Source organism: Channa argus, chromosome 3, assembly GCF_033026475.1.
Source record: "Channa argus isolate prfri chromosome 3, Channa argus male v1.0, whole genome shotgun sequence".
Lineage (NCBI taxonomy): Eukaryota > Metazoa > Chordata > Actinopteri > Anabantiformes > Channidae > Channa > Channa argus.
This window is the reverse complement of record NC_090199.1, coordinates 12,802,426-12,816,672: the sequence shown is the minus strand read 5'-3', so window position 1 is coordinate 12,816,672 and position 14,247 is coordinate 12,802,426. Positions and strand designations below refer to the sequence as shown.

The window sequence follows — 14,247 nt, the reverse complement described above, 5'->3', positions numbered from 1 at the left end:
TGAAATAAAGAGAAACGACATTAAATCAATAACTTAGTAGATTTTATTAAAGCTTAATTGAACAAAATACAAGAAAACAACCACTGGAAATACAGATGTAGAATGTGGTTGAACTGGTTATACCCAGATAGGATGCTAAACATCTTCATTTGTAAGTCCAATGATTGTGTTCTTTTATTTGTAGACATCTTAATACCTTGTTAAAATAGTCATAAACCAATATTACAAATGCGTGATGCTAAAATTATCCTTCGGAGTACATCACATTGTTGTTTAGCTACAAATCAGGTCTTGCAGCAAAAAAAATTCCAACTCTTTCAATGGAATGCAATCATTATTTTTTACAATATTTTCATTAGTTCAGCTTCGTAACAGTCAGCTTAATATGATCTATCCTGGCATTCACATAGTTAAAGGCTAACCACAATACATATTTAATCTTAGCATGAACATGGCTCATTGTGAAATAGCTCATTCTGTCATTTTTGATGAAAGTCACTTTGGTATCTTGTAATCAGCTATGGTGCAGCACAGGCCATGATGGCAGTGACTAACCAGAAGCGCTGATACTAAACCTTAATTGTAGGTTTGCAGTATCACAGAATATGTTATGTCTGGACTTTAGTAATGCATACTGTGTACTGATGTGTTTGAAAATGAGGGCATTTTATTTTTCAAACCTGAAAAGTGTGAAATGAAGAAATCATAAGGAAAGGAACAATTTTAAAATATGTTTCACTATTTAAATAGCCCATCCTTACACACTGAATCATAATTCATAATCATAAAACAGTCTAAAGTGAAATTAAAACTACACAGTCACAGTATCGTGAATTGGTATAATATGAACTAAAGGTTGGACCAATGTCCAAAGCACAATACACAGTGGCAAGAACAAGTACATGAACCCTGGAATTGTATTCTGCTTAACTGTTAAAATGTTATGTTTAAGTCTTTAGTTAATACTCTGGCTTCTTTGGCTTTGGAGTCATTTTTAGCTTGATGCCCACTTCAAAGGAGAGTTGTCACAGTACTATCATCACCATTTAAAGATAAGTTGTTTAACTCTGGACTGATAAATATTTAAACTTCCTTGAAAATACATTTAACCTTTCCCAGCTTTAGCCAAATAAACTATTATGCCATATACTAAAATAAAATGCCATGTATAAAATATACATTTTTTATTTCTCAAGTAGCTTCAATTTTCTTTCTTTGACTGGACTCTCAAGTTTACTAACTCCTGAGTCACGCTAGCTTTTGTTTATGTCATTAAACTTAGAGTTTCAATACTTTTTCCAGCCTTCACTGGGAAGGTTTTAATGTTGTATTTAATATAGGTAATATTACCTTGTTTTGTGTGTCACACAAAAAGTACATTTTGATTGTTCATGCTTAAATGAAGACTGGGCCACATTTTAAGACAAACTCTTTGAATTGCTGTTGTATGTAAAAATACAACAACACTCATATTGATTAGCACTGTACAATTACTTAATTGTGTTCCACAGTAGATGCATTCACACCTGATGCAGTTACAGCATTAAACAATATTTAAAATTGTACACAAAGGCAATACGTTTTATACAAAGGCCCAAAGGACCTGAGACTTAATAAAAGCTGAGAGAAACAGAGATGACTCACAGGTGAGAGACAAAAGAAGGATTAGTCAGATCCTAGCAAAACCTCTACTCTAGTTGAGATGATTCAAAGTTAGTTTTGCTGAATTCAGGTCACCCATACAGTATTTCACACATGGTCCTGTCAGACGTACTGCTGAGGCTTCTGTGGGACAGTAGCAGCTGAAGCCAGGCTCTTGGCTGCCTCTCTGGCCTTCTCAGAGGCATCTTTCACTGTGTCCCTGAGCAGCCGCTGGGGCATCTCTCCTGCTTAAAGTTTTCAGAAAGAGACAATGAAAAGAGCAACACGTTTTCACAATGACTTTTCAGATATTTTCAAAAGCTACTGTTGCTTTCTTCATCAAACTGCTAAAGTTATAATTTTACATCTTTCATAGTTGACTTTTATGTGAATGCTTATAAAGGCTTAATTCAAACATTTCTGAAAAGAATCTGAAATATTTGGCAAATGGTATGTGAGAGGAAGCATATCACTGCTAAAACATAAAAAATTATATACACACACATACATATATATATATATATATACACACATATATATATACACGTTTATATATATATATATATGTGTGTGTGTGTGTATATATATATACACACACACACACACACACAATTATATATTAGTTTATCACACACACACACACAAATTTTTCCCTATTCTGTCACGAGACTGGAGTTTAAATTGTATATTACTGCCTTTATTTTAGTGTCTTAAAGTACAGATGCTGAATAATCACTACTTCAGTGATGCAATTGACATGAATGAGCTTTGAAAATATAAAAAGGGCTACTCTGATTATGTTTTCTGATTATGTGGTGAAAATGCATCTGTGACTGAAAATGCAAGAGTTAATGACTTATCTGTGGTGCGTGCTAACCTACAGTGCTACATAAGGGAAAGCAGCTGCTGCAATGATATGGGGATCTTAACGTTGTTTGCACAAACAGAAAAAGGAGACATGCAGCTTTCAAACAATTTATCATTTGTCAAGGCTGTACGAACACTGAGTCAGTCAGATTGGGGACAAACCAAAACACACCTGAAGTTAACACTGGCAAGGACAAAGTGCCCCATGTGTGTATTGGTATACACGACATCAGTCCCTCTGTGTATTTAACCTTGTGCTGCTGCAGCCTTTCTGACTTTCAATTGAGATGTGTTGAAAATTTTACGGAAATGTTAGTTGGCGAGACCGTTAACATGACATTTAAAACTGACATTTTAAGTTGGTGTCAAATTTAGTTATACGTGTATGAAATGGGATAAATATTGAGATGCATATTGAAAAGCTTAAAACATTATGGATAAAAAAAAACAAAAACAACCTTGATTGCTGATATGAACTGCCTCAAACTGGGTTCTGTTCTATGGACTGCAACGTTTATTTTTGTGACCCCCTCCAACCTAAAGTAGCTCATATGAGAACAGCCAGAGATCCCATACAACAGTGTGGCCTCCCTAAACTGTGAGACAGAGACATAGAGTGACACGCTTTTACAAAGTGGCAGATGCTCAGAAGCATGTGTGCATGATCATAGAGGGAGAAACAACAATTGGAGAGAGAGGATCATAGGATTTAATATAGGCCAAAAGCAAAGCAACTAATGCTTTAACTGTTTATACAGTGGATTTTTATAACATGTATTGTTTTAAACAACAAAACTAATTTCCACATATTTTAGTGGAAGTTGACTTTTCGTTGTAACTGGTTTTCATGTTTCCTTTTACTAAAGCTGAGTTGATTTCTTACAAATCTTGTGATTCACAGACTGTGTCACGTAATCTGGATCAGTAGACCCACTAAATCAATCTGAAAGTGAAAGCCAACTAGTTGGTAGTTTACTCTTAAAAGCACCTGAAATAAACGTTCAAATCTACCCACAGGTGCTTTCCCTAATCAGTAAAATCCAACCATTCCCACAGCGGTTGTGTGCTGGTTGCTACTACTGTAAATGAATAATTAATAAAATTACACTGGAGTCATTTCTCAAATTCTACTGGTTCAGATTTTTCAAATTATTCACTGCATTACAGTGTTTTAAAATACAATATGCTATAAATCATTTTATATCAAATGTACAGTATATCAAGTGATACAATGATCTAATGATGACTAAATACTGTATGGTTTGGGCAGTGGATATTGGCATTATAAATAATCACTCTGCTAAAGTACATCCAGCTTCATAAATTGGTTATAAAAACTTGGTTTTCACTTGTTTGGGTTCTTCCCTGCAGGTCAGTGCAACAGTCAAAAAGCATAAAATGAAACAGGAATGTTCTCAGTCAGTACACAGCAAGTATAAAACATTATGTTCATCATTGTCCATGTAAGTGGTCAAGTTAATCACTTTGTGAGCCAGACTGGTAATTCTGTCTAAATGTATTTAGCACACAGGGCTTTCATTAGAGGCAGCTGAATTGTCTTTGATACAGCAGCTATCGGACAATTGCTATACAATTCTAGTTAGCGAGGGTAATTGAGTAAGAGGCATCTCTGAAAACCTATTTTAAGATGTATTTATTTTATACATTTCTATCAGCGTAATGGTTAGTTAATTAGTTGGCAATTGTATTTGTTAACTGCAAAAAACTGCTGAAAACAGAACTACTCCGTATCTTCCTATGCACTTAAATTATTATAATTTTTTTAAAAAAAGCTTCCTTTCGGCTCTTTCTCGCACTTGCATCTCGTGAAATGTAAACACTTTTCTGATAGGACTCTGCTTTGATGTTTTTGCCCTGACTTAGATTTTTGCTGCCTTGTAATTCCCGTGTAAGTCGCTTTGGATAAAAGCGTCTGCTAAATGACTAAATGTAAATGTGTTTCAATAACAATTTATTCAATAAGTGATCAGAGGATGGTGTCTAAAGTAAATCTTGAAAATGCTTTATGTGAATAATGTCACAAACATGAAACTATCATGAATGGACCAAATAAAAAGCATAAACTTTGATTCTACATTCCACAGTAGAGGCACACAGACCCAGGTGCATCATGTGCAATCTCAGCATTACCGAAATCATAGTTTCCTTGTAATTCTCCCACAACATGTCCAATCAAGAAAGACCAGTTTTGAGGGAAGGCTCCAAAATATACCAAAGAGCCAAACAACCAGATACATTTCCTTTAACACTTAAAACACTTTAGGTCCTCTGTGTTCTCTATCATTTATCATTGCATGCACTGGCATCCATGCAGTAAATGATACCATTGCTAAAGTCAAAATGGTTTTCTCTCCTGTAATGTATTTTCTTGTAAGGTATGAGTTTTCATCTCTAAACTCCAAAAACAAAGCATCAAAAGTGCAACAGCTGAGATACAGACGAAAATGAAAAACATTACCTAAAGTAATTACTGCATTATAAATTTGATACTACATTACCTATTTTTCCTAGTTTTTTTTTTACTGTATATAATATTGATCAATGTAATATGAAAGAAAAACTGACATGAGGACAATTCTTCAATACAGATTTGCTCACTTGAGATAAAAAAGATCCAAATCCAAATGTAGACATTTTGATTTAAATTAAGAACACAAAAATAAATAAAACAACACACACCACACTGGCCAAGAACATTTTTTGTAACTGTTGTGGTAGTAGTAACGCTAGAGGAGATATTAAGGGAATATGTTAAAGTTATGCATTATGAATCATTTATAGCAACAGATTTTAACTGTTGCATTTTGGGGAAAAGGGAAAATGCTACTGTAGTATTTTTGGTACAAAAGGATGATGAGTAGGGTTCTTTGTCAAAAAACATTAGGGTCAACTAAACTATACATGTCTATACTGACACTAGGTTAACTTTTAATTTACTTTACCTAGTTTGACTACTCAAGATAGCACACACAAGATAAATACTGTGTGTGTCTGCATAATCAACACACAGGGTAAATGAGACGCCACCTCAGCTACACAGTCTAGTGCGTGAGGCTCATATGGCATCATGTTACAGTCCTGGGCATAGGCCTGGGATGGCAGATCGATGCCCCACTGCTACAATACTTACCACAATGTGCAGCCTGATGCCAATCCCTGCAGTGCCATCAACAAAGGAGCAGTGGGACAGAATCACAACAATAGGACAATGTCCTTTCAGAAAACTGTATGCTGTGTCAGCACAACACACGCTTTGTAGCACAACAGAAAGATCAGTCATCAGGGCCCACAGCCAAACAAGGCACTACCTTTCTGTGTAAGGGTTCTCCCACAGAAATAAACACTCTGCCATGATTCAAACTTTTTAAACTTTTTTGTTTGTATTTATTTGTCATTGAAGAAAGCCAAAACTTCCATTTATTTATTTTTCACAATTGTTGTGCATGACAAACAGTTATGATTAGATCTGGAATGATTAGTCAACCAAGACAGATTTGTAGTCAATGTTTTCAAACTGTTTTTGTCATTTCTCAATAGAATTTTGTTCATGCAACACTGACTACCTAAGTGTTGTGGTTTCATCCTAGAATTCAGACAGCCAAGCTGTTTGTCACTATAGTTGTCATGGTTTTAAGTCCATGTGCAGTCCCATGGAACTTGTTTAGCAGCAACGACAATGGCGTTACGCTGCCTCTGGTACTTAAATTAACTAGTTTCTATGACAAACTTTTCTGCAATGTATCTTGCCACAACCATCCTGTTCCTGTAACATTATTACGACAAACTCCTTAGAGATAGTCAAGAAGACTTAACACAAATAAAAAAGGAAGTATTTTGCTGTCTGGGATGAGCAGAAAAGTTGCTCATGTATTAAAAGGAAAAATAAGATGCATTTATAGATTAAACCATAAATTCATAGTAATTATTAGAAATAATTAGAAAATGAAACCCTACTACTAACAGTTTTCCTTTTTTCTAGAAATGGCAAAAGTAAAAGATGAACAATTTTATTTCTGTCTAATCTTTTCCTTGCACTTTTTGCACAATACTGCAATTGAACTGCACATACCCTGTAGGTTAGACAGTGCGTACTCCAGTCCTTTCATAGTCTTCGCCTGGTTTTTCTTAAAACGGGCCAATCCAAACTCCTGGGAAGAGACAGAACAGGAAATTACTTTATATGTGGGAGACGTCTGAAACACAACACTTTACTAAAAGTCTTCCCGTCTTTTTAGGGATGTCAAAACAAGCCTGGTATCTTTCACTAATTCACTAATCTAATTCTAACAATGTTAGGCTGACATATTTTTGGCATTAACTAATCTATGCATATGTCTGCTGCACAAGCTATAACATATTCTAGGAAAAGGTTTGTAAGTGCAGAACTACTTTAAGACTATTATAACCTTGGGCTCATTCCTTGATAAATGACTCGTGTAAAGAACCTAATTGTTCTAGGTGAATGACGTCAGACAAACTGTGGCAGAAAAAAGAATAGTTTACCATTTTTGATTTAAGCATAATTTATTATTGCAGGAAAAAGTGAAATGTACCTGAATGGGTCTCGAGAAGCCAAAGACATTGGACGATATCCATGCCTCCCTTTTGAGGTGGGTAGTGGATGGCTGCTCCACCGAGTCTCGGAAAGTACAGCGTTCTTCAACCGACTAACATGAGAGTGAGAAGTGACATGAGTACAGCCAATCACAGGTAAGAATATCTGGGAATTTTACAATTTGATTTGGATTTGTGTTTCATGGTTGGATCCAAATACATACTCAGTTAAAAACATAATTTATATTTTAAAAATCTGCTATTACATTTTTTTGTGTTTTAGCAATATCTGAATTTGTTCAAAACATGTGATAACCAGTTTAAGGTTTCAAATACTACCTCAACTCTTAAACATAGAAAGCCTTCTATTCTCCTTCACCTTTCTTGGCTTTATTTGTTAATGCTTTGATTAGACTATTTCTATGATTACAACCAGTTAGATCAGTTTCATCACTCTGTTTAAAACATCATTACAATCCAAACATTATTATTGTACAGTATAAAGCCGTAAGAGGTTGAAAATATCCCACCTTAAGCTGCATAGTGTACAATTCATATCAAGACCTCTTTCTGGCCAATGGGTTTTTACCCCTTTAACAATAACTGAATAAATGTTGAATGTGGCCAGATGTGTGATTCACTTTAATGTAACCGCAACACAACATAACAGCAGAACACAGAGTACCCTCACATCAGCATTGTAACAAATTTAACTGGAAATCTGCACAAACTACATTTCAGCTGTAAGGATAACTCAAGCAGACCATAAACACTTCACTCAATTGAAAGTTAGAGCTTTCTCTAAACGTAGGCCTAGTATGCAAGGTGAGGCAAAGACGAAGAGGACTGACATCATCTATGCTGACTGGAAAAGTCTCGTTTCAAAGATGAGAGGTAAATTAAAAAACAAATGCGATTCTGAACCCTCACCATGAGAGTTTTGTGGTTGAGGTTCCAGGTGTAGGTGGTGAGGCTTCTGTTGACAGGATCCACGATGGAGTCTTCAATGATGTACACAGAGCGAGACATACCAGCAGGGAAGAAGCGCTCTGCCCAGCGAGGGAGTCGGTTGGTCTTCATCAGAAGGCGTCTGGAGAGAAGCCGGTGGTCCCCAGTCACCTCGCGATACACAACATCCTCTGTGAGAACATGGGTACTGTACAACAACAACAACAACAACAACAACAACAACAAAAAACACACTTGTCAAGAACAAGTTAATATTTACTTTTAAATTTCACATCTGTTTGTGCTTTAATAAGTTTAAAACAGTAGATCAATTTTAAGATGTATAGCCAACCATCTATTATCTGTAACCGCTTAACCTATATGGGTTGAGGGGGGGCTGCAGCCTATCCTAGGCGGGGTACACCCTGGACAGGTCACCAGTCTATCTCCGGGCCCCAAATAAATATAATAAAGATTATCTTTGTGCAGAGCAAGTTGTGCCAGGTCCCAGGATTAGGCTTTTTAAAAATTATATTATCTTTCTAGTTCCTAATGCTTTTAGGGAACGTCACAATGCAAATCAAACTGACTGACCGCCCAACTGCAAGTAGGATAAACTTAGTTTTACTTCTCAGATGTGTCTTTAATTCTCAATTTAAAATGTGAGATTTAATAGCTATTTGTTCATAAATCCAAACCAAGTTTAAAGCTATCCTGTATAGTAGGATTAAACCATACTCCCTACTCCATCTATGCTAAAATAAAAAAAACATTTTTTAAAGATTTCTGCAACTGTACTAATTCTGCAGTAACATCCCAACATCTGCAGTAACATTCTTAAATTATATTTAATACTAATCAGAAACATGTAAACACTTTTACAATGCAGTGTTGTTTGTGTTTGGTTTTTTTTGTTTCATTTAACAAAGTACAGTTGAATGATAAAGTGTGCAATCCGGTGTGCTGAAATTGCCAGAGTAAATATAAAAACAAATTTGTTTTTTGTACATTAAGCTAGTACATATGTCACGTCATCATCAGAAGTAACAAAACGTATTAAAAGGGTAAAAAGAGTTTGAGTATAGTGTTATAGTAAAATATTGAAAATTGTATCAGTTCAAACTTGTGCATCCCAATGCTCTATATGAATAACTTTAATATTCAAAATCAGGTGTCTGATACGAAGTACCAGGTAGATTCAGCACCATCACCTTCACCATCAGCAAAGTTAAACCCATGATTGAAACTAATAAATGGACAAACGAAGCATATCTTTGTAAAAGTTGTTGGCTTTTTATTGGCTAGTGAACATATCAGTGAATAGAATCAACAGAACAGAAATAGAATTGTGGTGTTCATGCAGCTGTCTCTTCTCTTTTAATCTTACAAAAGATTCACTTCATGAATGTTCAGTTTGACACTGTTTTAAAGGAGTTGATTCAGCTGCTGTATGATCAGTGTGGAAGATACTGTTGTTAAACTATCAGAGAGGTCTTTCTGTACTTGGTATGGCTTCACTAATACAGATGTGGTGAATAAATAATAAAAAATCATGCTTTATGCTAGTAGAATGGTGCACAACTTAACAGCTTCAAACACTCCAGACTTCAAAATAATCATACATGTGAATCATACAGGTGACTCAGCTCATAACAAAAACTGACTATTGTAACCTTAATGAAGTGAGGAATTATTAAGAGTGGATTCAGCTTTGTGTACGTAACAGAGTGTGTGCAAAGTAGTTTTCTCACGTGTCCTTGTTGCTGCTCTAAAAAAATGTTTTTAAATATAAATCAATTCTCATTTGATTTTGAATTAATGTAATTTTCTCAATGCTAGTTGTTTATTTTAAATCACATATTTTCAATATTCATTTGCAAGTTGAGTATATTTGTGTCTGGGCAACACAGTGCACTAGAAGGCCCTTGGTTCACATCTACCTGCCAGCTACAGTCTCTGTGCATATTCTCCTCGTGCTGGGGTGGGTTTCCTCCCACAGTCCAAAGACATGCATGTTAAGTTGATTGGAAACTCTAAATTGCCCATAGGTGTGAATGTGAGCGCGAATGATTGTGTGTGTGTGTGCCTCTGTGTTTTGGACCTAAGAAAGACCTTGTAATCTGCTCACGGAGTACTCCACCTCTTTCCCAATGACAGCCGGGACAGTCCCCACCACCCCCCCAAGATCCTGAGCAGGATAAGCATTTCCAGATAATGGATGGATGGATATATGTTATTTTGAAATTGTATTTTATGTAGCACAAAGAGAGAGGGGGGGAAACATATCAGGACCTTCAGTAGCCTGTTTGAAGCAGGTACGTTTGTAAATACCTATAATATTACATTACCTGAATGGGTTAGGGTACCTCTGCCAGAAAGCTGAGACAACATGGTCCCATGTGCTCTTGATGTCTGCGTTACTGCAAAAATACTTGACCATTCTTCTCTTGCTGAAATGTAGAATGGTCTAAATCCTGAACCCTGAGGTCCCTTGCTGTGACTACACAAAGCAGTGGAAACTTGGGGGTTGACTCCATCCAAAGTCACAGACCTGTAAAAGTAAAGACAAAATTCAGTAAAAACATATATTGCTCTTACAAATCATATGCACTCAGAAAGTCTATATGCTGCTTTAAAAGTGTTTGACTTGCTTAAGGTGTTAGCCATCTTCTCGGTAACTCCGGGGTATTAGTTTTTTTTCGTGTGTGTTCTATTTTTCCACTTGACTAAAACGATTACTTTAAGTATGTATCGTTACAGAATTAAATATTATTTAGCCAAATTATAGTTATTTGTAAATAAGCCTAGCTATTTTATATACGTATATATATAATACACATGTAATACATGTAATTGTAATACATATAATACAATTTATACATACTGGAAAAGCTCAATAACGCAAATTGTATTTTGGAATCACCGTTCTACTAAGCAGTCGTGTTAGCCGAGGCTATAGCTTTGTCTCTGCAGGCTTTCGTTGCCGTTTGTGCGCGTTAGTTCAAAGCGCAGATAAACGCCAGGTTAACGTTAGCTTCAACAAGATAGCTAACTGCACAGCATGACGTAACGTACGTTAGCGTGAGCATAAGTGAACGGAGATAGCGATTCTGAGGAACGACGAGGGAGCAGCCACCTGACGTCAACGCGCGTCATGGTGGAGCTCACTGCAGCCTAGCATGTTAACGTTAATTATGTTTAGCCCAGCTAGGTACCGTTAGCTCGGCTCCCACTGAGTGAAAAGTGACTGCAATTTAAAAAGCCTTTGTCTATCAGAAAATTCAGGCTCAACTTACCTGAACTCTCTAACATAAGAGTCTGCTTGCTGTGCCTCTAGCCAACAAAATAAATAATACTAGCTATTAACGTCCATTATGCTACATTTGACAGAGACGGAAAACAAATGACCAGTCAGGATTACGTTATACCACTTAACACGCGCACGCGCGCACAGACACACACACACAGACACACACACACACACACACACACACACACACAAACCCTCTGCGCTGCTCCTTCTTCTTCTTTCTGTTTTACCGTGGCAAACTGTGAAACCAGTTTACAGGTACATTACCGTCACCTGCCGGACTGGAGTATGAATGAGTAGCAGGAAAAATGTAAATTTGGTCTATTCCCGTTTCTGTTAAAAACACAATTAAAGGCGTGAGGGCGACTCTAGAATTTTTTATTCGACAGAGTAGGGCACATGCTTAAACTAGAAAACATTCTCAAACGTTTTTCTGATATAATTAACTCCATAATAAGTTGGCCACTAAGTGTTCAGTGTAAGAAATGCCATATACATAACGTATGTATTTGTTGTATTGTACTATATTTAACTCCAAATAGTCATATAATAATTCCAAATAATAATAAACAGTTAGGGGGCAATAAACACTCATCTCTTTCAGGTATAATCTGCCTGGTTGCAACTGCAACTGCTGCTATATGAGACAACCTTAAATATATATTTCAGTCTCAGATTCTATCAGTCCTCCTTTGGCCATATTATTTCTTTTTTGTTAACCAAAACTGACTACTGTACAAATAGAGAGACTTCACCGCAACTTTACCCCCCACAGCATTATGTTACTGTTCGCATAGTTCAGCGAGTTTCATAACTGCATTAATTGAAAACAAGTAGGCCTTAATAAATACTAACGCAGATGATTTTATTCTGCCCAGAAGGTGTCGCACAAACTTTTGTGCAAGTGTTAAATCAAGTCAACGTTTCCGCCTTTTCTTCTTCGTTAGTGCGCTTGCTTGCAAAGGGAAATGTCCTCCATGGTGTCATTGTAGGTCTTTGAGGTTGACTATCCAGAATTAAGAAATGTCTGGCTACACACCAGACGACAAGCTCCGTTTCGAGCAGCTTACAAAGCTCAGGAGGCAGTGGCTAAAAGACCAGGAGCTTAGTCCGAGGGAGCCCGTGGTACAACCTAAACCTCCTGGTGCCGTCGCCAGATTCTGGGCTAACTTTCTGGAGCCCAAGAGCCTCTGGAGACTTTACGTGAGTCCTCGAAGTACATCTAACGGTAGCAAGCTGTCATAAAACGCAGTAACATGCTATATATCGTGAATCAAACTGCATGATTTTAATAGAATAAGGTATGTAACGCTATGCTTGGCTACAGCAGCTATAGCGTTAGAGCTAAGCACCTACAGTACCGTGGTGGCCAAAACAGCGGGCCTAGATCCAATTCTGCAGTTACTGCACATGACTGTTAAAGTAAAATAGCCATTTGTTGTGATTTCACATAGTTGTCCCTGCAGACGGAGAGAGTCAGCATTTTTCCACGTATGTGTACAATGGCCTTTGAGACAATTTATGCAATGTGCAAATATTTCGGGCACCAATAGTGAAGTGAGGGTTAATATTTGTAATAACAATTTAACTTAGTCCTAAATGTAGGAAATGGATGAAACCTTAGTCACGTCCCAGTGTTTTTTGTTAAATTCAAGACCGAATTCATGATGTTGACAACAGAGCTCTGTAAAGGCATTTTACATGTCATTCTTATTGTCTGTGAAGATCATTCTTGTCTTGCATGCATAAATATCTCAACTACTGAGAGAACAGGCTCCACTCTAATTAGAAGTACAGTGCCACCTTTTTGTAGCAGTCAGATAAGTAGTGGGATTTGCTATGTAACTTACCTGCCTTAAATATGTATCCTCTTACAGACCTACAAAGCATACAGAGGTGGAGTTTTCACATTAACCCGGCTCTTGATACCTGCTTGGATTGTTCACTACTACGTGAAATACCATGTTGCTGTAAGTCCACAAAAATTATAGACATAATTTGTGAAATTTACAAACTTTGCATACGCAACACAGAGACTTACTACATGCAACTTATGCTATATATTCACAATAAGCATGATTCATTACAACTTTAACAGTTTCTTACAAGCTGATATTTTGTTATTGCTGCATATTTCTTGTAGGGGTATTTCTTTTAGAAACCTGTACACGTACATCTCTGGTAAACATTCACATTTGCTGATGGTACTAATAAACACATAAAATTTGAGTGTCTGAAGTGGTATTTTTATTTTTCTAGGTAATGTTAAAATACTTTGATTTGCCCCACAGATGTACAGTCATGACATTATTCATGTTCTTTCTTATTCTGTTGGAATTGACAAAGGCATTCCTCATTTCATGCAACTTCAGTTAAAAAAATGGAAATTTCAGTCATGTGACAATGTACTGTTCAGTGGGCTCACTAAATAACCCTGTAATTGTCCTCCACAGCAAAGGCCATATGGCATTGTGGAATTGAAGCCCAAGCTGTTTCCTGTAAGTATGACTCAACTGTTGATGTTGACATTACACTTTTCTTTATCCTATAATTATCCTTTTTACTACATGTACAGCGCCAATGTCATGTCTTTACTAGTCACAACGAGATCTGTGTTCCACAGTCTAATCTCATGCAAACAGACCTTTTTTTCTTAACCTATTTTTTATTTTTTTTGCTCTCTGATTTTGTGATTAGGGTGACACTGTTCTGGAGACAGGCGAAGTTGTTCCAGATCTCCCTGAGACCCATGGTCATCACTGAAGTTAAAGTTTTTTGTTGAGTTTCTGTTATAAAAACTGTGTATATGCGAATAAAAAATTACAAAGTAATCTAGGTTTATGTTTCAAATTTTACATGTGAATATAAAAAGTATGAACTTAATTATATGTAATCATTGTTAATAT

At 36.4% G+C, this 14,247-nt stretch overlaps 2 protein-coding genes across 5 annotated transcripts; one reads left to right on the top strand and one right to left on the bottom strand.

The window, feature by feature from the left end:
- Positions 1 to 25: 25 nt before the first annotated feature.
- Positions 26 to 11,513, bottom strand: LOC137123303 (PRELI domain-containing protein 1, mitochondrial-like). 4 transcript variants are annotated; one of them, XM_067496824.1, is made up of 6 exons: positions 11,328 to 11,513; positions 10,380 to 10,582; positions 8,014 to 8,239; positions 7,083 to 7,196; positions 6,599 to 6,677; positions 26 to 1,889 (listed from the first exon to the last, which is right to left on the bottom strand). In XM_067496824.1, the coding sequence occupies exons 2-6, from the start codon at positions 10,469 to 10,471 to the stop codon at positions 1,765 to 1,767; spliced, it is 636 nt and encodes a 211-aa protein (XP_067352925.1). In that variant the 5' UTR covers positions 10,472 to 10,582; positions 11,328 to 11,513; the 3' UTR covers positions 26 to 1,764. The 4 variants fall into 4 exon arrangements, with proteins under 4 accessions (XP_067352925.1, XP_067352929.1, XP_067352928.1 ...); XM_067496828.1 differs by having other exon boundaries at positions 26 to 1,886; XM_067496827.1 differs by lacking the exon at positions 11,328 to 11,513 and adding an exon at positions 10,955 to 11,106.
- Positions 11,514 to 12,270: 757 nt separating this feature from the next.
- ndufb6 (NADH:ubiquinone oxidoreductase subunit B) lies at positions 12,271 to 14,172 on the top strand. Its single transcript, XM_067496820.1, has 4 exons — positions 12,271 to 12,544; positions 13,219 to 13,311; positions 13,795 to 13,839; positions 14,039 to 14,172. The coding sequence occupies exons 1-4, from the start codon at positions 12,365 to 12,367 to the stop codon at positions 14,102 to 14,104; spliced, it is 384 nt and encodes a 127-aa protein (XP_067352921.1). The 5' UTR covers positions 12,271 to 12,364; the 3' UTR covers positions 14,105 to 14,172.
- Positions 14,173 to 14,247: the final 75 nt, after the last annotated feature.

Coding starts and splice junctions, on each gene's coding strand:
- ndufb6 (XM_067496820.1), top strand. CDS start 12,365: ATGTCTGGCTACACACCAGACGACAAGCTCCGTTTCGAGCAGCTTACA. Junction 12,545..13,218: donor AGAGCCTCTGGAGACTTTAC/GTGAGTCCTCGA, acceptor ATCCTCTTACAG/ACCTACAAAGCATACAGAGG. Junction 13,312..13,794: donor ACGTGAAATACCATGTTGCT/GTAAGTCCACAA, acceptor TGTCCTCCACAG/CAAAGGCCATATGGCATTGT.
- LOC137123303 (XM_067496824.1), bottom strand. CDS start 10,471: ATGGTCAAGTATTTTTGCAGTAACGCAGACATCAAGAGCACATGGGAC. Junction 6,678..7,082: donor GCTTCTCGAGACCCATTCAG/GTACATTTCACT, acceptor GTCTCTTCCCAG/GAGTTTGGATTGGCCCGTTT. Junction 1,890..6,598: donor CGCACTGTCTAACCTACAGG/GTATGTGCAGTT, acceptor GAAAACTTTAAG/CAGGAGAGATGCCCCAGCGG.